Genomic DNA, 24,958 nt, shown 5'->3' on the forward strand with positions numbered 1-24,958 from the left:
CCATTTGGGCAGGGAGGCTTGTGGCTCCTATACCCTGGGGCGATTCTCACAGGACATTGGGCAGGATTAACTTTTCTGGAAATTGGCTACTGCAGTATTGATAAGCGAGGAGTAAAACTCTGTTCGGAGTATTACAACAATAAAAAAATAAAAATAAAAGTCTAAGGCCCGCCCAGGACGCTTATAAGAGACTTAGCCCATAAGAATCAGGACGAGGAGCTAAGCATGGTGGGGTACCATTCATTTATCAACTTCAATTTTCGGGTGGTCCCAAATTTTTTCACAGTGACGACAAGTGATCAGGATCTGTGTATGGTAGAAACCAGAGCTCAAGCTATGGCCAATGAGAAGATGGAGACCACTGAAAAAAGGTTGTCGGAGTTAACGATGCAGATCCAGACATTACAAGACACCATCACAGAGGGCAAGTCGGCATTACAATCGGAGGCATATGCTTTTAATGAAGACCATGAAGGAGAATCTAGCCATCATCTTCACTTCCATGGAAATCACCAACATTCCCACCCTCGACCTCCCAAGCTGGACATGTACAAATTTGATGGCTCTAATCCGTCAATATGGGTAGCACAAATGGAACAATATTTCACTCTAAATCACATCGTAGATGATGAAACTAAACTACGTGTGGGAGGCCTTTACTTGGACCAAGAAAGATGGCAATGGTGGCAGTGGCATTATAAATGCTATCCAAGGGCAGTTACTTGGCAGGTGTTCGCAAAAGCCATTTGTGACCGCTTTGACTGTGAATCTAATTTTTTGGGTCATCTTACTAAGCTCAGACAGACAAGCACAGTAAACGACTATATTACAGCCTTTGAGAAATTAGCCTTCCACACAGCAGGTCTGACAGATGAATTCTACTTGGAATGTTTTATAAGTGGTCTCAAAGACGCCATCCAAGCCCACGTCCGGATGCACCACCCAACCACATGGATGGAAGCTTGCACAAAGGCTATCGAAGTGGAACGTGCTTTAGCGACCCAGTCGCCTCGTCCAAATTTCATAGCCAAAGGACGCCCGACCCAGGCTCAGGGTGCTACCCAAACACTTAAGGTTCAAAAGGTGTCCCCCGCAAAAATGGCTGAAAGAAGAAAGCAAGGATTGTGTTACTACTGTGATGACAAATACACCCTGGGGCATAAATGCAGGGAACCCAAATTCTTTCAAATTGACGCTACTGATCACAGTTCATCTGAGGAAGCCCCACCCTTTAAGCGACCAGAGGAGGAAGATGAGAACAACTAGCAGGACAATGAGCTCCCAGATACTCCAGAAGAACTAGTTATCTCGCTCCATGCTTTGGCAGGCATTTCTTCTCCCCAAACTCTCAAAATCAGAGGTTTTATTAAACATCGCCTTGTAGTAGTATTGATTGATAGTGGCAGCATGCATAACTTTATCCATCAAAGAGTCACAAAAGCTGTGCATTGTTTTGTCAGAGCAGTCTCTAATTTCCAGGTCCAGATTGCTGATGGGGGGACAATGAAATGTGAAGGCCGTTGTGAAAATATCAAACTTCAGATGGGAGATTACCACCTAAAGACCCACATGTTTGCCATCAACATGGGTGGGTGTGACATTGTCTTGGGTGTTGAATGGCTCCGCACACTTGGCCCAATCACAATGGATTTCCAGGAGTTATATATGAGCTTTAAGCAGAAGGACCACACGCATACCCTCCACGGACTCCAGGCAGGTACTCCTTCTATCATCAACTCGCATCAGATGGAAAAGTTGTTAAAAAAGGGCCACCATGGAGTTATCGCCCAATTTAATGCCATCCAGGCCTTTGAGCCCATTACTCTTCATATTCATCCTGAGATGCAACAGGTCTTAAACAGCCACCCGCAGGTCTTTGACAAACCTCATGAGCTTCCACCCTCTAGAGGGGAACATGATCATAGCATCACTTTGGTCCCAGGGGCACAACCACTGAATGTGTGCCCATATAGATACCCTTTCGCCCAAAAGAATGAAATTGAAAAAATCATCAAGGAACTCCTGGAAGCCGGTGTCATTCGTCCTAGCATCAGTCCTTATTCATCACCTGTGGTCATGGTGCTCAAGAAAGATGGGGAATGGCGCATGTGTCCAGACTTCAGGGCCCTCAACAAGCTTACGGTCAAAGATAAATTCCCCATCCCAGTTGTTGATGATTTGCTGGATGAACTAAATGGGGCTCAATTCTTTACTAAGCTAGATCTTCGCTCGGGCTATCACCAAATACACATGAAATAAGTAGACATTCCAAAGACTGCTTTCCGAACTCATGAAGGCCATTATGAATTCTTGGTCATGCCATTTGGTCTCTGTAATGCCCCATCCACTTTTCAGAGCCTCATGAATCACCTGCTCAAACCATATCTCAGAAAATTTGTCCTTGTTTTCTTTGATGACATTCTCATCTACAGCCTCACCTGGGAAAAACATCTTCAACATGTAGACCTGCTCTTGCAACTACTCCGGAAGCATAAATTATTTGTCAAATTGTTCAAGTGCTCTTTTGGCATGAAAGAAGTCGAGTATTTGGGCCACATTGTGGGGCATGAAGGTGTTAGGGTGGATCCCAAAAAGATCCAGGCAATGCAGGATTGGACCCAACCAAAGACCTCGAAGAGTTTGAGAGGATTTTTGGGTCTCACCGACTACTATCGCAAATTTGTCCGCAATTATGGTCGCATTGCAGACCCCTCACTCACCTTGTCAAGAAAAAATTAATTCCTCTGGATTGATGAAGCACAATAGGCGTTTATAGCTCTCAAACAGGCCATGTGTTCCACTCTCGTATTGGCACTACCCGACTTCACCAAGTCTTTTGTGATTGAATGTGATGCTTCAGGTACGGGTATTGGGGCTGTCTTAATGCAGGAAGGCCGACCCTTGGCCTTCACCAGCCAACAACCAAGTGGGAAACATCTGGGACAATCTACTTATGAGAAGGGGATGATGGCCATCTTACATGCAGTGGATACCTGGCAACCATACTTACTGGGGCGGCATTTCCAAATCCACAAAGACCATCAAAGCCTTAAATATTTTTTGGAGCAACGGCTATCCTCGCCACAGCAAAACAAATGGCTAGCCAAAATGTTGGGATATGATTATGAGATAATTTACAAGAAAGGGCACGAAAATGTCGTAGCAAATGCTTTATCACACCAATTTGAGGAGGATAGCACCCTACTAGCAATCTCTCTTCCCATTCCAGATTGGATTGAAGAAGCTCACAAGGAATGGTTTTCACATCCTTCGCTCTTCCAAATCATTAATAACTTGCGAGCAGATCCTACTTCCACAGCGGGCTACTCTTGGAAGGATGCGATTCTTTGCTACAAGGGCAGAGTAGTGATATCACCGACATCCACCCTCAAAATGCACATTTTGGCAGAGTTGCACTCATCTCCCACTGCAGGCCATGCAGGCTTTTAGAAGACTTATGCTCGCACTCGTCGTTCCTTCTTTTGGACAGGCATGAAAACGGACATTCTTACTTTTGTAGCTGAATGTGATGTGTGTCAGCGCCACAAAGGAGAAACAGTCAAGTTCCCAGGCACTTTACAACCATTGGCCATCCCTACCTCAATCTAGATGGATGTTTCTATGGATTTCATTATTGGTCTTCCAAAGTCAGGCAACAAGTCAGTCATCACGGTGGTTGTGGACAGACTTTCTAAGTATGCTCATTTTTGCGCCCTACCCCACCCTTTTACACCCACTTTGGTGGCTCAATCTTTCATGGACCGGATCTTCAAATTGAATGACATGCCCACTTCCATTGTGTCTGATCGTGACCCGATCTTCACCAGTAACTTTTGGCAGAAACTTTTCAAGCTACAAGGCACCCAACTACAATTAAGTACTTCCTAGCATCCCCAAACTGATGGTCAAACTGAAGCTGTCAACAAATGTCTAGAAACCTACCTCAGGTGCTACACTTCAGAAAAGCAACATCAATGGGTACAGTGGTTACCTTTAGTTGAATGGTGATATAATACTAACTATCATGTCGCCACCAAGATGACTCCCTATGAAGCAGTTTATGGTCAACTCCCCCCTTCACCTACTTCTTATATCCCGGGATGCTCTAAGGTGCAAGCAGTGGATCAACTCCTACAGAACCGTGCAACCATGCTAGCCCGTCTCAAAGATAATCTCCATCAAGCTCAGAATCACATGAAGCAACAGGCAAACCAACATCATTCGGAGCGCACATTTCAAGAAGGGGATCAGGTATTCTTGAGGCTGCAACCATACAAGCAAACATCACTCAAAGACAAGGGTCGTCAGAAATTATCTCCAAAATTCTACGGACCTTATCAAATACTTCAGCGCATTGGCGAAGTAGCCTACAAGCTAGCCTTGCCACCCACTGCAAAAATCCATCCCGTCTTCCATGTATCATGCCTCAAGAAAGTGGTGGGGAACAATTGCAGAATTCAAACCAGTCTACCTGAATTGGATGAAGAAGGTTCAATTTGGCTCCAACCTGAACAGGTCCTTGACAAGCGAGAACGACATCTGCGCGGTCGCACGATCAAGGAAGTCCTCGTCAAGTGGAAAGACACCTCTCCGGAAGATGCAACCTGGGAACCAGCCACTATTCTTCAACAGTTTCCGCAGCTTTAGCCTTGAGGACAAGGTTGTTTTTATGGGGGAGGGCATGTTAGGGTCCAACCTAACCCCCTTATTTATGTAATAGGGTCGAGTCATAGTTATAGTTAGTTAAAGAGTCAATAAAACCCATATTAATAATTGTAAGTGGTTGAACGCATTTAAAGAAAGGGACCACAGTTAGTTGCAAACGAGCCATGGTATTAGATAGATGGTATTAAGAGAACCATGGTAATGACCCATGGTATTGCATGCATGAATCCTATATAAAGGATAGAGACTCCCCATTGAGGAGTGTCGTGTCTTATTTTGTAATCGAGCCCTGCTCTATTAAAGGTTGCCCCCTCGAAGAGGCAAGTGAACATTGCTTTCATCTCTGAATAATAAAATACATGTTGTTATTTCTCATTTTGTTCTGTGTTATGGGTTGTCTTTCTTCATATATTTGGTATTCTGGCATCTTCTCGCAGGTCAAGAGCATAACAACATCCTTGTCTCCCTTGCATTGGTTCTTAGCAACTTATGATGACACTTTGGCTCGGACCTAGACCTTGTTTGGATGATCCCTCTACCATGACTACTATTGAAAATGCAACAAGAAATTACTAATTTAATTTTGCCTTGATTAAATTAGGAGAAATTCGAATTTCAATTTCAGCAGAATACTTGGAGGTAGTTAACTAAGGTGACATGGCTCTTATCACTCAATTAACTCAGTAAATTCGAGTTGGAAACACTTGAGTTCAGTTCTACATGATTGATTGTTAATTTGTAGCAATCTATTTCAGTAAATTTGAGTTATTGTCAGTTTAACTAGTTCTCACTGTCAGTAGAACTAGTGGAGGTCAAGTTGAGGGTGTGTAACTTTTTCACACTAATTGATCATTCAGTTAACTAATACACCCAAAATAATTGTTGCATGCAGAAAATTCGAGTTACCCAGTAGAGATTGGAGTTCAAGGGCTAGGTACTATCAGTTGTAGAATTTTCCAAGTTGTACAGGTGGTGCATGCAGTCAAAGAAAGGCCTAAAGGAATTGTGCAATTCTCAATGAGAAATTTCCCTAATTAAGGGGGGGCTAATTCCTCATCAAACAAGGCAAGGAAATAAGAGCTTTGCAGGCTAAGAATTATTGGCCAGAGTCAGCCAGTGAAGCGGTGAATAGACTATACTAGTGCTGGGTGTGCTCAGGCTTGAGAAAACATTGTATTTCTTCTCTATTCTTTAATTAATGCAATATAGATAGTAAGGAGTTTTGAGCAGTTGCTTTCCCCTGGATAAATCTCTATGTATGTGTGTTGAATTTTGATGAATGTTAATGATTTGTGTTCTCGATCGTGAATTGCTTTCCGCAGATGAGTAGAGTAGCTTCAAATCTTGTGATCTAGTCAATTTCATGAGCAACTTTTGAATCGACACATTAATTTCTACATGGTATAAAAGCTAGATCACAATAGAGAAGAGATTTCGAAGTTTTCATTGCATGAGGTTCAAATTTGAAGATCAGTGTTACAGGTTTTCTCCAAGACTGAGAAGATAGCTTTCAATGGACTCAAGCTCCAATATGCTTTGGAAGGAACCACAAATTTTGTGGCATGGAAGATCCGTATGGAGGCAATATTGGATGATAATGGGTTGCTAGAATACATCAACACAGAGTTCAAGGGCAATGTACTATCAGTTGTAGAATTTTCCAAGTTGTACAGGTTGTGCATGCAGTCAAAGAAGGGCCTAAAGGAATTGCGCAATTCTCAATGAACAATTTCCCTGATTAATAAGGGGTTAATTCCTCATCAAACAGGGCAGGGAAATAGGAGCTTGGCAGGCTAAGTATTGGCCAGAGTCAGTCAGTGAAGCAGTGAGATAAACTATACTAGTGCAAGGTGTGCTCAGGCTTGAGCAAGCATTGTATTTCTTCTCTATTCTTTGATTAATACAATATAGATGGTAAGGGGTTTTGAGCAGTTTCTTTCCCCTAGATAAATCTTTGTGTATGTGTGTTGAATCTTTATGCATGTTACTGATTTGTGTTCTCTATCGTGAATTGCTTTTCGCAAATGAATAGAGTAGCTTCAAGTCTTGTGATCTAGTAAATTTCATGAGCAGTTTTGAATCTACACATTAATTTCTACATGGTATCAGAGCTAGATTCATAGTAGAGAAGAGATTTCGAAGTTGTCATTGTAGGAGGTTCGAATTTGAAGATCAGTGTTACAGGTTTTCTCCAGGACTGAGAAGATGGCTTTCAATGGACTCAGGCTCGAGTATGCTTTGGAAGGAACCACAAATTTTGTGGCATGGAAGATCCAAATGGAGGCAGTATTGGATGATAATGGGCTGCTAGAATACATCAAGACAGATGTAGCAAAACCCCCAGCATCTGATGCCCAGGATCTTGCTTAGTGGAAGAAGGATGTGGCTAAAGCGAGGAGGATCATATTGGAGGGAGTTTGGGATCATATTGTCTCGAATCTCCATGGGAAAGAGACTTTGTTCGCGATGTGGAAAACATTGACAGAGTTGTTTGAGAACAATAGTGACCACAGGAAGTTGGCACTCAAGGACAAGCTTCGAAGTATTAAGATGCAAAAGAATGAAACAATTCTGCAGTACCTGAGCAGGTTTACACAGTGTCGTGATGAACTTGGCAGGGTCGGTGTTACTGTCCCTGAAGAAGATCTGGTAGCTCTAGCCCTCTTGGGCCTTCCCAAGAGTTAACATAGTTATCAAGATTCGATAAATGGTAGAGAGAAACTACCAAGCTGGGAGCGGTTATGGTTTGATCTAGTGCAGGAAGAAATAAGGCGGAGCAACAGAGATGGGACCTCATCTAAAGAAGAGGAAGAGGACTTTGCATTAGTTAGCAAGGGAAAGAAGGCCAAGGGGAAGAAGTCCCAAGGTGAGGCTAATTCCAGCCAAGCGGGAAAGCAGAAAGACTTGTCCAAAATCAAGTGTTTTCATTGTCAAGAATTCAGACACTATGCCAAGAAGTGTCCACACAAAAAGGCAAGCAAGAAGGAACCTACAGCAGGTGAAGCTCTGGCTTCACAATTCGAGCTTGATTTCACTCTCATCGCATGCATGGTCAGCAGTATGATGGGGAGTGTGTGGTATCTAGATACTAATGTCTCGTTCCACATGACGGGGAATAGAGAATTCTTCAATGACTTGGAGGAGAAAGATCTCCAAAGGAACATTGAGTTTGGAGACAATGGAAGGTACAGTGCAACCGGTATTGGTACAGTTACTTTTCAGAGGGAGTCGAGCTCCCCTCTCAAACTCAAGGATGTGATGTTTGTTCCGGGTCTAAAGAAGAATCTTGTCTTCGTAGTTGTTTTGGAAGACCGTCACTACAATGTGATATTCAGCAAAGGGAAGGCTTTCTTGAGACATATCACCACGGGACAAGTAAAGCAGATTAGTGATAGAGTCAAGAACCTGTATGCACTTGAGGTAGAAGATGCATGTAAAGCCTTGAGGAGCAGGCAAAGGTTAGATACTTGGTGGTTGAGAGGGAGCATAATTTACCTCTCAAAATGGAACCCCAGAAGCAGCCTCAAGAAGTTGTGGAGCATCCGCAAATGGAGAAGCAAAGAGGAGAGAGAGTGGAGTCATCCACTCAAGCAAAGACCTCCATTAGGAGGAAGTTCAAGCCAAGTGGGCAAAGGGAGCACATGCAGCCATACCTCCCGCTGTGAGGTGGGGCAATGTGAAGTCATAATCCAAAAGTTGCAAAGATTTGGGCAGGGTCCATTGAGGTGACTCCTCATGGATCATTACCTTGCTATAGGGGCCCACAGTATTCAGTAGCAGGAGGATCAATGTCAGTCAGATATTGAGGAGTGCAGAGCAGTGTTGACAGTAGAGCAGGAGGCTCAGTAGTAGAGTCAGCAGCAGCACAGTTTTCCTAGTAGACAATTGTAGACACAATTGATTCAATTTGTTCTTTTAGATGCTTCACAGTTGCAAATGTCCCAGTAGCAATAGCAACAGAGAGAAGTGTTGCATGCAGTACATTCCAAAGGTGTTGGATTGGGGTAGATGTGAATCCCTTTCTTGTTGAGAGGAAGTGTTGAAAATGCAGTAAGAAATTCCTAATTTAATTTTGCCTTGATTAAATTAGGAGAAATTCGAATTTCAATTTCATCAGAATACTTGGAGGTAGTTAACTGAGGTGACATGGTTCTTGTCACTTAGCTAACTCAGTGAATTCGAGTTCGAGACACTTGAGTTCAGTTCTACATGATTGATTGCTAATTTGTAGCAATCTATTTCAGTTAATTTGAGTTATTGTCAGTTTAACTAGTTCTCACTGTCAGTAGAACTAGTGGAGGTGAAGTTAAGGGTATGTAACTTTTTTCGCATTGAGTGATCATCCAGTTAACTGATGAATCAATGCAAAATAATTGTTGCATGCATAGAATTTGAGCTACCCAGTCGAGATTGGAGTTCAAGGGTAGTGTACTATCAGTTGTAAAATTTTCCAATTTGTACAAGTGGTGCATGCAATCAAAGAAGGGCCTAAAGGAATTGCGCAATTCTCAATGAGCAATTTCCCTAATAAATAGGGGGCTAATTCCTCATCAAACATGGCAAGGAAATTGGAGCTTGACAGGCTGAGAAATTGGCTAAGTATTGGCCAGAGTTAGTCAGTCAAGCAGTGAGATAGACTATACTAGTGCAGGGCGTGCTCAGGCTTGAGCAAGCATTGTATTTCTTCTCTATTCTGCATGAGAATTGTGGAAGGTGGAAACTTCATTCTTTCCAATAGCAACATCCAAGTTCCAGTTATGGAAGTGGGGTCTACTAATCGGAAACATATTGACACCTCCTAGGAGCATCACATCACCCAGATACCAGACAACATCTGTTGATGAGGTTACCCTGGGCTGGAAATTTCTTTTTCCCAAACTTTGCACCCCAGCCGCACGCATGCCAAGTTGTGCATGCTGTTGGAAGGCTCCAGTCGCACGCACAAGGATAGTATGCATTCCATGTAATGTGGAAACAATACTGATAAAGGCATGAAGGAATGCAATGGATCACTTTAGGAAAAATAGCTAGATGATTGGAGGGAAGCATAAGAATGCATGTTGAAGGTAAACTTTGGATAAGATTCATATGTATTGAAACTTGAAGAAAGTTGGTCAAAAAAATAAGCTTAATCATATGGATATATGATGCTAGAAAAGAATAGGATTTGACTTACTTTAAGATGTATAAAGAATTACAACGTTCTCTAGAATTTATAATAATAATTAACATCAAGTATAGTCTTTGAAAAAAAAGTTGTAACTTGGTAATCTTGGAAGGTATGGCTAGGCTTGCCACAACTCATTGAGATCATGTACACACACTTGCAGACTCTTGAATGATGAGTGGCACTGCCTCCTCCTCATGTGGTTCGTATCCTTGCAATCATGACTCTCCACCCCTCTCTCTCTCCATGACCACCTTTTGTGTCTAGTGAAAGAAAACTACAATGTATTTCGGTCATACGTGTTGGAAACAATGTTAACGCAGAGAGGGGGGTGAATCAATATTAAGGTTAATTTAAACATTTATGCCAACTTATCTTTACTCATTCAAACTTGGCATCCAATATATGAGAGCAACCATTAACAAACCATAACAACAGTCATATCAACCAATACAAGCATACACATCATGAGTAGCAAGCACATGAGACACGAAGGTTTAACGTGGAAACCCTTTAGGGAGAAAAACCACCAAAGCTTGTTTTTATTATTGATGTAAAATAAGAGCCTTCAATTTGACCTCCACTAGTTCTACTAACAGTGAGAACTAGTTAAACTGATCAATCAGCCCAAAATAATTGTTGCATGTAGAGAATTCGAATTACCCAGTTGAGATTGGAGTTCAAGGGCAATGTACTATCAGTTGTAGAATTTTCCAAGTTGTACAAGTGGTGCATGCAGTCAAAGAAGGGCCTAAAGGAATTGCACAATTATCAATGAGCAATTTCCCTAATAAATTGGGGGCTAATTCCTCATCAACCAAGGCAAGGAAACAGGAGCTTGGCAGGCTAAGAAATTGGCTAAGTATTAGTCAGAGTCAGTTAATGAAGCAATGAGATAGACTATACTAGTGCAGGGTTTGCTCAGCCTTGAGCAAGCATTGTATTTTTTTTCTATTCTTTGATTAATGCAAAACAGATAGTAAAGGGTTTTGAGTAGTTGCTTTCCCCTAGATAAATTTATGTGTATGTGTGTTGAATCTTGATGCATGTTAATGATTTGTGTTCTCGATCGTGAATTGCTTTCCGCAGATGAGTAGAGTATCTTCAAGTCTTGTGATCTAGTAAATTTCATGAGTAGTTTTGAATCTACACATTAATTTCTACAACTATGGTCTATGCAAACAATATTGGTCCTCGTGCTCTTACTCCTTAAACAAAATGTAACAACCATAAACACGCCAAAATGACACAAACATTCAAATGAACATAGAGGCTATATGTATTAAAAGAAAATTGATTACATGTATGGCCTCTTTGGGCCTGGCGCCATTCAGCCTGGGTTTACATTGAAACTGGCTACCTCTTCTGATTGTTGAAAAGTGTAACTAGGTTCGGTCTTCATAATGACATGTAATTATGTAATGAGATGCAAATAAGAAAATAAAATTATTTTATTGACTTGCTTCATGTGTTTCATGAGCAAGGAATTTTGTTTTTGAGTAAAGACTCCCATTAAGAGTCTTTAGGATTTATTTGTCATCTAATCATAAAATGTTAAAGTCATTGTCATGTAAATGAAGTCATGTTACACTTTGTAAAAGGTCTATCTTGTCTATGTAAAGTATCCTCCAAGAAATTGTCATCTATCCTCTTCAACGGCCTACAAAGATGGAAGAACTCTCTAGATGACGTCAGCCTAACTCCAGCAATCATGTCGGCCTAAAGGTCATATAAAGAAGTGTATAAATAGCCCAACTCGGCCTCATTTGAAGACACGCCTTGGACAAGTAACTCGATTTGTACGAAGAAAGGGAGGAAGCAAAAGTGCGAAGGAGGAAAACAGAAGTGCGAAGACGAGAAAGAAGATTCTTCTGGGTAATGCGAAGTTAGGGTTTCTTCTGGATCAGGGAAAAGGACTTTCTTTTGGGACAGCGAAGTTTCTTCTTGGCAGTGCAAAGTTAGGGCAGCGAAGTTTCTTCCGGGACAGCGAAGTTTCTTCTGGGCAGTGCGAAGTTAAGGCAGTGAAGTTTCTTCTGGGCAAGCAAAGAAGAGGTCTCTTCTGGGGAAGCACGAGAAGGATTCTTCTAGGAAGCCAAGCATAGAACTAGAGACCGATATTCTCTAGGGGAAGACGTGGAGGAGCAGTGAGAAGGATAGAGACTGAGTTTCTCTAGTAGAAGTCAAGGAGAGCAGTTCAAGATCAAGAAGAAAGGCGAGGAAAGGAAGAGGCAAGAGCATCAAGGTTAGTGACAAGGTTCTTGAGAGGATACTAGAGTCAAGGGTTTGTGTCATGGTCTTGGTACTTATCAATTGAAGATCTAGAAGAAGAATTTTGATTGGGTTTTCCTCTCAAGAGGTGAGAGGTTTTGGCCCTAGCTGAGAAGCCTACATACTGTCACTTGTCTTTTATTGTGCATATTGGTAATTGTCTTGATGAAGAGAACACATTAATAAGCTAACGAAGAAAAGATCATAAGCTAAGAAGTAAAAGCACATCACAAGCAATTATCAAGCAGAGAAATTGTTAACTTTGAATGCCCTAGATTTCTCAACATGGTATCAGAGCTTAGGTGTTGAAGACAAGAAGGGGCAGTCAAAAGCAAGTAGACACAAGAGAATCAATCTTCAAAGAAAGGCATCAAAGCAAGAAGATTGAGATCTACATCATAGAAACCCTAGATCAAAGAAGGAAGCAGGAAAGAAAGACCGAAACCCTAGAAGCACTTCAGAAGATCATCACTCATACTTCACCAAGGAAGTGGAAGCTCTTCAAATCTAAGGAAGATTAGATCAAAAGGCAATCTTCTCTCTATTGAAGCAAAGAACTCATAGAAGGGAGTCTTCCCTCACCGAAAAAAGAATCTTCTTAAAGATTCAAAGTAAGAAGCAGCCAGTTCGTCATCAAGTTGAAGATTCGATCTTCACAAGTAAGTACCTTTTATTATAATCTAATCTAGTAAAAATGACTTCATGTTTCAAGGAGAACCAAAATTTGGTTGGGATATCAAACTTCCTTGTATGGAAAAGAAGGATAGACATTGTCCTCGAAGTAAATGAAGTCATTGATCATGTCCATGGAAAGGTCTCCAAGCCATCCGAAGAACAAGCATTATCTAAATACATGGAAAGGGATCTCAAGGCTCAAAAGATTCTTAAGGAGTCTATCAAAGATCCACTCATTTCCTATGTAGCCAAGCTAGAGACATCTAAAGAAATATATGATAAGCTGGGAGAACTTTTCTCTAAAAGCACGATAGAAAAGATCATATCACTTAGATCTGATATTCATAAATTGAAGGTGTCAAAGGATGAAGGGATATCGTCATGTCTCTCAAAGGCATCTCAAATAAAAGGTCAATTGCAGGATCAAGGAGAGACGGTATCTGAGAACGAAATGATCTCAGATATTCTACATGCATTTACTGATGAACAAGGTAACCTCATATCTACTAGGGAAGAGGAAGCTATCCCATTCATCAAATTATGGTCTCTCTGCAAGGCAGAGGAAGACAGGATGAAGAAAGAAAGTGACAAAAGATCAGATAGAAGGGAACAATTAGTGACAAGACGAAAAGGGAAATTTGGAAAGTTTAGTACTCCAAAGAAGAAAAAGAAGAACATGGCTAAGGAAAGATGTTATGGTTGTCAAAATCTTGGGCACTATAGAAAAGACTGTCCTAAACGTAAGAGGGACAGGGAAGAAGACTATTCTACTAAGGAAGTGAAAGAACCTGAGACAAAGAAGCTTAAGAAGGAAGAAGCAAGAAGATCTCTACCATGACTAAGATGATCTTCTTCATTAGAAGGTTCCTTTCACTTGTAATTTATAGATAAGGAGCAGTGTAAATAAGATAGGATGCATCAAATTAGAAAGAAGCATCGTGATAGAAACATTCGAAGTAAGAGCTCGTGACATGGAAAGCAGAAAGTATGTCTAATTACAAAGAATAAGAAGCTCTTAGGAAACCTCGTTGATACTTATAGAAAGAAGCAGAGGTCATCATCGATTGAGATCATCATAGTCAATAAAGAAAACATCTACTGGGTAAGGATATGAAACATCCTTAAGTTTCTCTGATGGAATTCTCATCAAAGGATTCACCGATCTAGAAAGGAAGCAAAGGTTTTCATCAGGAATTCCAACTCGTGGGATTCAAGGAAATGATGGTATGATGACATAACAGGAAAGCAAGTTTGAAGGATAAAGTCCTTTCGAATGAAGTTGCTACAGGAAGTCTGGATGACCGAAAGAAAGATGAGGTATGTATGCTTGCATAGATTATTATGAAAGTCATGTCATATGGTTGCAAATAATATGGATCACTATTTCCATCCTGGGAAATATGATCAAGAAAAGAAAGGATCTCCTCCTCCGAAAGATTGCAGTAAAAGCATAAGTCACACTAAATGAAATCAACATAATGTATTCTCATATGAATCATGAGGAAGTTGACTGCAATCAAGGAACTCTGATTGGAAGCTCCTGGGAATGAAATGTGTGATAAAAGAAAGGAAGAGATCGGGATAATATGTAATGAAAGTGGAAGGCATTCAAACATCCGAAGTCCAGGAAGATGTGACTGGAATATCTCCCAGAAAGATGTGAAGACACTAATGGAAGTCAAAAAAAGATAGAGACCCTTGACACTAAATATCTATGGGAGATGTGTCAATCTGCATGCAGGATGCTGATACTTACAGGAAGATGTCATGGTGAAAGATCATCGCAAAGGTAATTTTGATTTGAAGTGTTCATTGATTATTTTTGAACTAACATTTGGTTGGGCTGATGTAGCACTGTCGAAGGGAAGATTTATGAATGACTTCCAAATAGACCATATAGAAGGATGTAATGTCCTTCCGAAAATATGGCATGAAAGCAGAATGACATGAAGCAAAGCCAGATGGAAAATCTGATGGATCACTTTCTAATGAGTTGAGGACATGACTAACTCATGGACAAAAATGATGGATGATCTATGCCCTATATAGAAGTTCACAAAGATAAAGATTCTTTGACGAAGTAGAAATTCATGACATCGAAGGAAGGAGCTCTTCAAGCAGCTAGTTGTTTTAGGATCTCCCTATAAGGAGCTGCGAGAAGAACCTGGTTAAGAGGGAGCCTGAAAAGAAGTTTCTTACTTGGAAGAAACTTGGGAAATTCCTAAGCAGGAAGCTTAGGTACATTCCTTTGTGATAGGAATGAGTACATTCCTCTAATGGAATATAACCTCCTGGTTTGAAAATGAGAGATAGACATGTCGTTTTGGTCTTCACTTGGGAAGACAGAATGGAGGATTGTGTAATCATTTGGCATCCAATACTCTTAGAGGATGAGATAGGGCATCCCATGAAAGAGTAGTCGTGGAGGACCGATATTCTTTATGGGACTGGGGAGTCCAAGAAAAGAATAGTCCTTATGGAGCATATCCTTAGTGAACTCAGGTGGGGTATGTTCCGAGAGAGAATGATGAGTATGTCTATAAATCATTGGTCTCACCAGCATTGTCCTCTGATCTTGTGGAGAGATAGAGTTGTTAGTCAAGGCCTTGCTATATAACAATGTTGGTTGATATGATGCTATACAAATGAGTTACAAATCTGAATTCTTCTTATGAGAGATTCTTTAGATTGAGAAAGTCCAAGTACCATTATGAATACCTCCCTAATCAAGAGGGAGTGTTGAAAAGTGTAACTAGGTTTGGTCTTCATAATGACATGTAATTATGTAATGAGATGTGAATAAGAAAAATAAAATTATTTTATTGACTTGCTTCATGGGTTTCGTGAGCAAGGGATTTTGTTTTTGAGTCGAGACTCCCATTCAGAGTCTTTGGGATTTATGTCATCTAGTCATAAAATGTGAGTCATTGTCATGCAAATGAAGTCATGTTACACTTTGTAAAAGATCTATCTTGTCTATGTAAAGTATCCTCCAAGAACTTGTCATCTATCCTCTTCAAGTCGTCCTACAAAGATGGAAGAACTCTCTAGATGAAGTCGGCCTAAATCCATCATGTCAGCCTAAAGGTCATATGAAGAAGTGTATAAATAGCCCAACTCGGCCTCATTTGAAGACACACCTTGGACAAGTAACTCGACTTGTAAGAAGTACGAAGAAAGGGAGGAAGCAGAAGTGCGAAGAAGGAGGAAAACAGAGGTGCGGAGAGGAGAAAGAAGATTCTTCTAGGTAATGTGAAGTTAGGGTTTCTTCTGGATCGGGGAAAAGGACTTTCTTCTGGGACAGCGAAGTTTCTTCTGGGCAGTGCAAAGTTATGGCAGCGAAGTTTCTTCTGGGGCAGCAAATTTTCTTCTGGGCAAGCAAAGAAGAGGTCTCTTCTGGGGCAGCAAGAGAAGGATTCTTTTGGGAAGCCGAAGCATAGACCTAGAGACCGAGATTCTCTAGGGGAAGACGTGAAGGAGCAGTGAGAAGGATAGAGACCGAGTTTCTCTAGTAGAAGCCGAGGAGAGAAGTTCAAGATCAAGAAGAAAGGCGAGGAAAGAAAGAGGCAAGAGCATCAAGATTAGTGACAAGGTTCTTGAGAGGATACTAGAGTCAAGGGTTTGTGTCATGGTCTTGGTACTTATCAATTGAAGATCTAGAAAAAGAATTTTGATCGGGTTTTCCTCTCAAGAGGTGAGAGGTTTTGGCCTTGGCTGAAAAGCCTACATACTGTGTCACTTGTCTTTTATTGTGCTTATTGGTAATTGTCTGGATGAAGAGAACACATTAATAAGCTAACAAAAAAAAGATCATAAGCTAAGAAGTAAAAGCACATCACAAGCAATTATCAAGCAAAGAAATTGTTAAATTATCAAGCAAAGAAATTGTTAACTTTGAAAGCCCTAGATTTGTCAACACTAACAACTTGCAGGCTGGCTATATATAATAAAACAAATCCTAAACATCCTAACAGAACACCAATCTCGTTCCTGCCAGCTCACGCCTTCTAGAGGCTTCTGAATATTTTAAAAAATTACATGAAATCAGAGGAAATCATGTCCTCTGTCTCTGGCTGCCACTAGGCCCTTTCTGGAAGTGTCCAGAATCAAATTTGGTTGGGGTTGGTGGGTCGATGCTCCTGCATCAGTTGGTGCACTAGTTCCTTGGCTGTTCATTTCTCTCACCAATGCACGTGTCATTTTACTCCAGCATAATGAGTAGAGCTGACATCTTTCTCTCTTTGTACAAGATTTTGGGTTGGTTTTTGGTTCTGTTCAATCCTCTTTTTGGTTTTTTTATCTCAACATCCACCAAAAACATCCAAAAAACTGTTAAGATGGAAAAGAAACGTCAATAACATTAACCACATAGATGGATATAAACTAGGCCAGACCTAACACCCCATCATATATAACCATAAAAAAAACCCCTCATAATGTCAATTTTGTTTTTCTGCTTTTATCTCCCCCTGTCTCCCCCACACTCTTTTTTTACGCCCTTGCACTCCCTTCCCCCTATTTCCCCCTCTCTCCCCACACTCCTTTTTTTACTCCCTTCCCACCCATCCTCCTATTTCCTTTCCCTGGCATGTCCTCTCTCTGAAATGGCGCCCAACTGGAAAGGCTTACATTCTTAAAACCACAATGATAATCCGAAGACAAAACCATAAGAGTTTTGCAAGTTTTGGTTCAGGTTATTTCGAGGCAGCAGTGCTGATAAGCAGAGGCACAGTAAACACGGTTTTGCTTCAAGAATGATCCAAGGAGGAGATGCATTCCAGATACACTAAAAAGCCTGACACTTTTTCATGAAATATGGAAAACTTCCCTTCATTTTAATCGAGACGCCCGACTTTGTTATTCTACGTTTTGCTGATTTTGCGACATTGAAATCCATTTCAGAAATGGGAAAACTACATACAGGCCAAAATGGAAAGATACAAATTCAATTTGCGAGTGAAAAGCACACACCACATGTAGATCAGTGCGACAAACTGCACAAGCTGATACGCGTACTCGAACATGTCCCTCCGCAGGCTCTGGGATATTCAACATCACACTCTTCAACAGTGTTTTGGGAGATTCCAGCACCATTGCACGCATTGTTCTCCCCGATTCTTCGCAATCTGCTTTCGTTGCCATTGCCAGTGGAATTGGATTTCCGCAGCGCCTCGAAACTTTCAGGCGGGGAGGTGTTTGTAAAGCAGCAGAAATCGAATCGTGGATAATAAAAGAAGGGCTTTGCTGGATGAATGAGTAGTAATGAAGACAGCAGGTTCGAATGGTATGCCGTCGGAGGAAATGAGAGGGAATAAGTCGAAAATCGACCGGTAGAATCAATGCACTTCTGCACATTGCCATGTTAAATTTGGTATCGGCATAATTGTTGGTTCTGGGTTGACTCCTGTAGTCCCTTGGTGCGTGGCATGTGCGTTCTAGATAAATATGAATAATTCTAGCTTCTGTCACTTCCAGTGGTAAAAGTTTTATTTAAATAACCGCTGAAATATTAAGATGAGGTGTGGGGGAAAGCTCGCACGCTGGGATCCAAAGACACCCATGGAAACGGAGGGGAGATCTATCTTATAGATCTAACGGCACACCTATCAAGGGGAAGCGTGAAATTTAATTGAGTTTAATTGAGATTATATAAAATTTAATTGAGTTTGAATGTTTTTTAAATGATTTAATTTTATGGGATTTAGGTGTCAATCTCTTTGCTTAAAATTTAATAAAAGTTTAGTAAAATTAAATCTTATTAAAACCAATTAATGTAAATTTCGTTCTTGTTTAAAATAAATATATTTGAAGAAAAATGCATTGAATTTTTATAGTTAATATAAAAGAGTTACTTACACTTTAAAGGGTTGAGATGCAAATATCTATATGCTCTTCAAAAATTGAATTGTGAATTTAATATTTATATAAATTTAACTTGGATTATTTTTTTATCATATTTTTTAATAATAAAAAACGATAGTTTATAAAAAAATTGTATTTTTATGGTGGAAAATGATATAGTTTACTATTCATATAAATGGATTTTTTTTGTTATATATATATATATATTAAATAGGTAGGAATTTAGTATTAAAATGAAAATACGGTTTCTAGGCTAGAATTTTTACATAATTTTTCGTGTTTCATAATAATACTACATCCGTAGTCTAAAATATTGATAATCTATATTTATGACAATTTTTACTATTGCTATATTATTTACAAAAAACTCCTAATAACAACATATGCCTACATAACATCAAAATATTTCAAAGTGTGATAATTTATCTCACAAATGATTGTCGTGTAATTCTTCATGTTGCACAATTATACTACATTCAGTAGTCCAAAATATTGATAATCTATGCATATGACAATTTTTACCAACTATTCTAAATAAATGTTTGCTATATCTTTATAAAAACTCTTAATAACAACATATACCTACATAACATCAAAAGGTTTCGACATTGGAGGACTTGCAATGAGAATTAGAGAAAATATGGAGCAAATTGGAGCTAGGTTTTTTTTGTGCAAAGATGAGTTTTTGGGAGCAGTCGCCTGGTTCTGTTCGTTGCTCGAATGGTGGACAAGGTTCACTAGGGCTTTGGAGGGGTTTGAACCGGGAGGCTTTAACGACCTTGTCCTGTCTCCCTGGGCTTTTTTTGCTCCAAGCACCTTTGGAGGTCTATACGCATAGTTCGGTTGGGTCGCTGTGAGAGCTATGTTTTATGTTGAATCGACCGGAGCTGGCATCCCTACGACTGGAGCAGGCTTCCTTTCACATGCTACTCCGAGCGTTGGATGTATACAAAGCTTGGGTTGCATACCGTGGCAGCCCATGTTCTGCTTTGGGGTCTTTTTCGCACAAGGAAAGTTGCAGGGGGTCTTGCTGGGGGTTCTTGGCGATCTTTTTAGCTCAGAGGTGGGCGCAGGTCAAACGCTCTGTCTTCTCCGGCTTCCTGTCATCTCGGGAGTTGGTCTATCCCTTATCCTGGCGGCTCCGATTTCTAGGAAAACAGAGGCGGCAGACAGACTGTTTCCAAGATATATTTTGTTGTTGTTTCATTTTAGCACAAGGCTCCCAAAGTTGCAATCGGCCCATTCGTTGGTTTTGACCGTTGATGCGAAAGCCCTGGCTTATTTGTTCACCATCAATCACTTAGTCCGGCCCTCTATGGCACTTGGGCTTCCTCTTGTCGCAAGGCTTTTGGGAAATATGCGAGAGAATGGCTCCCAGTTCCTGGTAACCCCTTTCCGATTTCAAATTTTTATAAAAAAAAACTCCATTGGGGCTTTCCTTATCGATCTAGGTTAGACAAGTAGATAATGTGAATTTCCTAAAGCATTCCATTATGCAGGAGGTTGGATATCCTTTACACATGCAAAATCTGATTTATGGAGGCAAAACTTTATAGGATAACAAGTCTCTGCAGGATTCTAGCTTTGGGAGCACTACTTCGAAAAACTCAGAAGTCAATAAGAACCAAATGAACGGAGGCCCCTCTTTTAAGAATATACTGCAAGGAAAAAGAACAATGATAGAACAAAAAAACAGGAGGGTTCATCTTCTAGCCCATACATAGTGGAGCTAATGAACTCAATCCCAGAACTGAATATAGATGATACAGAAGCAGATGTGCATTGTGCCACTTTCGAATCACAAGCTATTATTTGTCGTTTTAATTGTTTTTGGCCAAAACCTGTGGAACTTTTTCATTGGATTTTGACCAACTGGTCACTAGATTGTGAAATACACCTTTGCTCTAAAGGATTTTTCATAGTAAAATTCCCTTCATTAGAGGCCAGAGACAGTATTTTGTAGGAGGGACCATGGTTCTGGGGAACGATGGTACTTTTCATCACTCCTTGGTTCCCAGCTTTTGATGCAAACACCATGGTCATCTCCAAAATGTCGGTGTGGATTCGTTTGCACAATCTCCCTCTACATTTATGGGATGAGGGCATACTTTCAGGTATCATGAACAACATTGGGAGATATATCAAGACGGATTCCCAAGATTGGACGAAAGGATCTATACCCTTGCCCATATTTGTGTAGATGTAGACCTCGGCAAAGGTTTGTCAGACCGCATACAACTGATCCATAAGCAGATGAACTGGACTCAGACTCTAGACTATGAAAACACAACCTTCAGATTTAGAATCTACAAAGAAACAGGGCATCTTCAAAATATATGCCCGGAAGCCAAAAAAGACACCATTAGAAGGAAGAAGAATGGGAAGCAACTAAAAGGATGGAATTTCCCTCCACCCCAACAAGAAGAGGAGGAAGATGAAGCTGAGGAGGAATCCCCACAGCCCGGGATCAGCCAAACATCACAAGTACCAGAAAAATAGGGGGATTACTCTCAGGAACCCAATGGAATACAGGACAATCAGGTACAAACAACATACATGCCAAAAGCTATGGAAACTAGTGGGTATAAATGTACCCATACATCAGACAATTCAGATTCAGACAAGGACAATGCAGGTCTTAGTCCTGGCAACCAGCTTGCACTTGTCTCTTCTTCACCATCCCAAGGGGAATGGCGGAAGGTGGAAAAAAAGAAAGGGAGAAAAGCCTAACTTTCTTCCCAATTGTATATTAGTTTGCCTTTTATTTCTATATGTTTCAACCTATCATCAGTCATGGACTTGATGTTGTTATGAATCTTTTGAAAATGTCACATGTGATTTTGTTTTAACTAATAAAATTACGCTTTCTTCTTGGGAAAAAAACATCAAAATATTTCAAAGCATGATAATTTATCTGGCAGATGATTGTCCTGCTTCATCAACTTCTCCTTGCAACTTAGGTTCATCATCCTTGTCCTATTATTCCCACCCTCAAACTTTTTTGACCTTTTTCTTTACTAGTCCCTTGTTGGTCTCAGCCTTTTCCAAAATAAACTTTGCTTTGATGTTGGATTCTTCCTCAACCTCTATCAATCTAATGTCCATGGTTGCCAATTATGTTCGAACTTTGACTTGGAATTTTTCCATCTTGCTCTGTATCAATTCATGCTTGGTATCCATTGACAAATGATATGTTTCCCTATCCTTTTCCTTTCAAGCACTCCTTTGTTTTGGGGTGTTTAGTAACCCTTCCACTAACTCCAATAGTCTTTCTAAGAGCTAATTCATTTTGCTTGCTCGTTCCCGTAGGATGGTGTCCTTGAATCCGCCGCGAGAGTTCTATGTTGCACCATGCTTCGATTTCCAAGAGTTGACAGCCACGACCACTCACAGTTGTAAACACCCGCAATAATGTAGAGTGAGTTCGATAGTGAATAGTGTTAAGCCATATATATCCTCCTCTACCTCTGTTCCACCACCATGGAGCATTCATTTGCAAAGTGTCAAATCCATGCCTGGATCGCAACTAATTCCCTGAGATGATTGTCAAATGATATGGAGGGAGAATAGTATTAACTTCGTTTTGAAGTGAATTGAATGCATTAACAAGGTTGAAGCACCCCTCACATGCGTATACCAATTCCCACCTTGAAATATTAAAACATGTGGCCACCTATGTGTGCATGAAGTTTCATCCCTTCACTAGATGTTACAGTGATATGGATATGATTACTCCTTCGTTGATCTTTGTGGCTGAAGATTTAATGGGAGTCATTGTTCCTTTCTTGCAAGCGCTAGTTTGCGGGCCAAAATCTGTTTGCTTGAAGATTGAACTGATTGGATGTATGCTTGAACATTTATTTGGCTATGAGAGCCTTTATATGTATTATTTTGATCATAGAGTTTGTTCATTAGAATCATGGTAAAGGTGAATTTATTATCAACCTCTAATCCAATTCTAAGGACCCATGTTCCAATATAGTTCCTTTATTTGTCAATGAATCAACTATTGCATTCAGTTGTTTATACACATGGAAAAAAACGATTTGTTCAAATTGCAGTGTTTGTAAAACAATCCTTTGCATTATAGGAGGAAGAGCAGAATTTTGTGAACCCCTCATTTTCCTCACCTGTCGAATTACAATCATTGAATCTTTGAACATTAAGATCTTGGAGATTTTCCTTGCTATTGCTAATTCCAATCCTTGCCAAAGTGCTAGATATCCAGCTTGGTTATTATATGCGACACCCAAACCCCAAACGTATTGTGTCTCTATTTGTTCATTGGGGTGAAAGATAACCCCTCCTGCTCCTGCCAACTCTATTTATTTATTACATTTTTATTAATAAATGAGAAAGAAAATCTTTATAAACGCGGTTATGATTTATGAATAAGGTAAAAGTATTATAAGTTTTGAAAAATAAATAAATTAGAAAGAGTTGAAGATTTTATGTCAAATCGTTGTAAGGAATGGCAAAAGAGATAATGACTACTTACATATGGGTCATAATTGATCTTAACAAAACTTAGAAAAATCATCTATCGAGTTCAAATGAAAGATCACAAATAATATTGGGATCATATCGCTCCAATTATTAAGACTAGGGTAAACATGGCAATTTAAAAGCGAGTCTTTACGAAGACCTTCTAATCCATGAACTAAACTAATTTGGATATTCAAAAGACATATAGTTGGTTACTATATATCTTAATTGCTACTACCAACATGAAGATTCTTTGATATGTATTTATTTTTTAATTGTATTTAAAGTAAATATATTATTTATAGAATTGTCGTAAATAACATGTTATGAAAAATAGATATTATTAGGTGGATGGTAGAATTTAACTTCCATGAAATATCTATGAAATATTTTTAATAGTGGTCTATGATAAAGGGTTGAGATTTATCTTAAAAGTAGATATGTCCTTTTTTTATTTTAGTTTAATTAAAAAAATGTCATATACACACATGTCAAATTTGGTTTTCATTCACTAATTTAGAGTGTGAATCTCGGGATGACATGGCTCATTAAATTAGTTATAGTATTTATGGTAGTAAACTCTTCTTGTTTATTGTTTCTTAATTATGTTTTTCTTGTTACATGATTTTTTAAATGTATATATGTCTAACACACATATTAATTCTTTTTATAGTTAATAATAATAATAATAATAAAGTTATACTTTAGTTACTTTTTATGACTTTTTTAGCTTAGCAATGTGAGATGTATCATGAGGTAAGTGTCTTGATGCATACCATGAATTGATGCTTATTCACATTTACCGGTCATTTAATTGGTTATACTAGTTTATAACACAAATACAAAGAAAGATGGATTCAATATGGAGTTAACTATCTCTATGGTTGGTTATGACTATTATAGGGTCATCTTATATCTTTGTTTTGCTCTCTATTTTCTCTTACTTTTATTGCTCATTGCTATATTATGGAATATGAAAACCCTAATAAGAGTTGAACCCCTTCTTCCTCTTTTAGTTATGGTTATATCATCTTTTTTGTTGTTGTAAGGTTTGGGATTTTATTTTCTTAATTTTGCTAGAAGCCTCTAAGGAATTCCATACATTACTAGCTCCACATGGATGAATCATGGGGATAGGGAAAAAGTGACGGTCATCTTGTTGGAGTCTTACCATATGCATATGAGTTAAGTTTAGGGTGCTCTTTTTTTTGTTTGAAAGCTTTCAGTGAGTACTACAAGGGTTTAAAAGGGTTGTAATGCCTTGATCTCATGTTAACCCCCCAAAATCCCTTTTAAGGATTTAAATAAACGAATATCCAATTTTGGTTTGTTCGTGTAACTTATATCCATTAACATAATTTTCAAGAGTTGACACATTGTGACCCATGCAAGCCCATAATTCTCATTTCTTAATTCTTGAACACCAATAAAATAATATATAAAGCAGCCATATAAATCCATTTTTAGATCATCCCTCTCCATTTAAAAGCATTTTGATCTCCAATGTCTTTAATTCATGTGAAGGAGACAGGGATAAAGTTCCTTGACTTTCTCTTAGAGTACCATTTGGCCTTGGCTACTAGTCTCCATTTCAATCTAACCCACTAGAGTTATTGTTGATCCTTTTTGGTCATTATGATCTCTTTTGCAAAACCATGTCTTTTGTTAATTCTTTGTATTCATCTAATTCTAAGTCTTCTATGTAATCCAAGACACGGCCCTCTTATTCATCTTCAAGCATGGATGTTTCATTAAGTCTCGTATTCTTTATATTTATAATTGAGTAAATGTGTATATATGAAGTAAGTCAAGTCTATAAGCAATATTGTCTACCTT

General features: G+C 39.5%; 1 protein-coding gene across 1 annotated transcript in view; it reads right to left on the reverse strand.

Moving 5' to 3' along the window:
• Nucleotides 1-18,291, reverse strand: part of LOC149204924 (uncharacterized) — a 67,037-nt gene extending 48,746 nt beyond the window's left edge. The window contains exon 1 of the mRNA XM_089394832.1: nucleotides 17,747-18,291. Coding sequence (XP_089250958.1) covers nucleotides 17,747-18,136 — 390 coding nt within the window. The 5' untranslated portion in view covers nucleotides 18,137-18,291. The remainder of the gene's footprint in view (nucleotides 1-17,746) is intronic.
• Nucleotides 18,292-24,958: the final 6,667 nt, after the last annotated feature.

The sequence above is a fragment of the Pinus tabuliformis genome, chromosome 1_2 (assembly GCF_031772625.1).
Source record: "Pinus tabuliformis cultivar Carrire ecotype Pingquan chromosome 1_2, CPIR1, whole genome shotgun sequence".
Lineage (NCBI taxonomy): Eukaryota > Viridiplantae > Streptophyta > Pinopsida > Pinales > Pinaceae > Pinus > Pinus tabuliformis.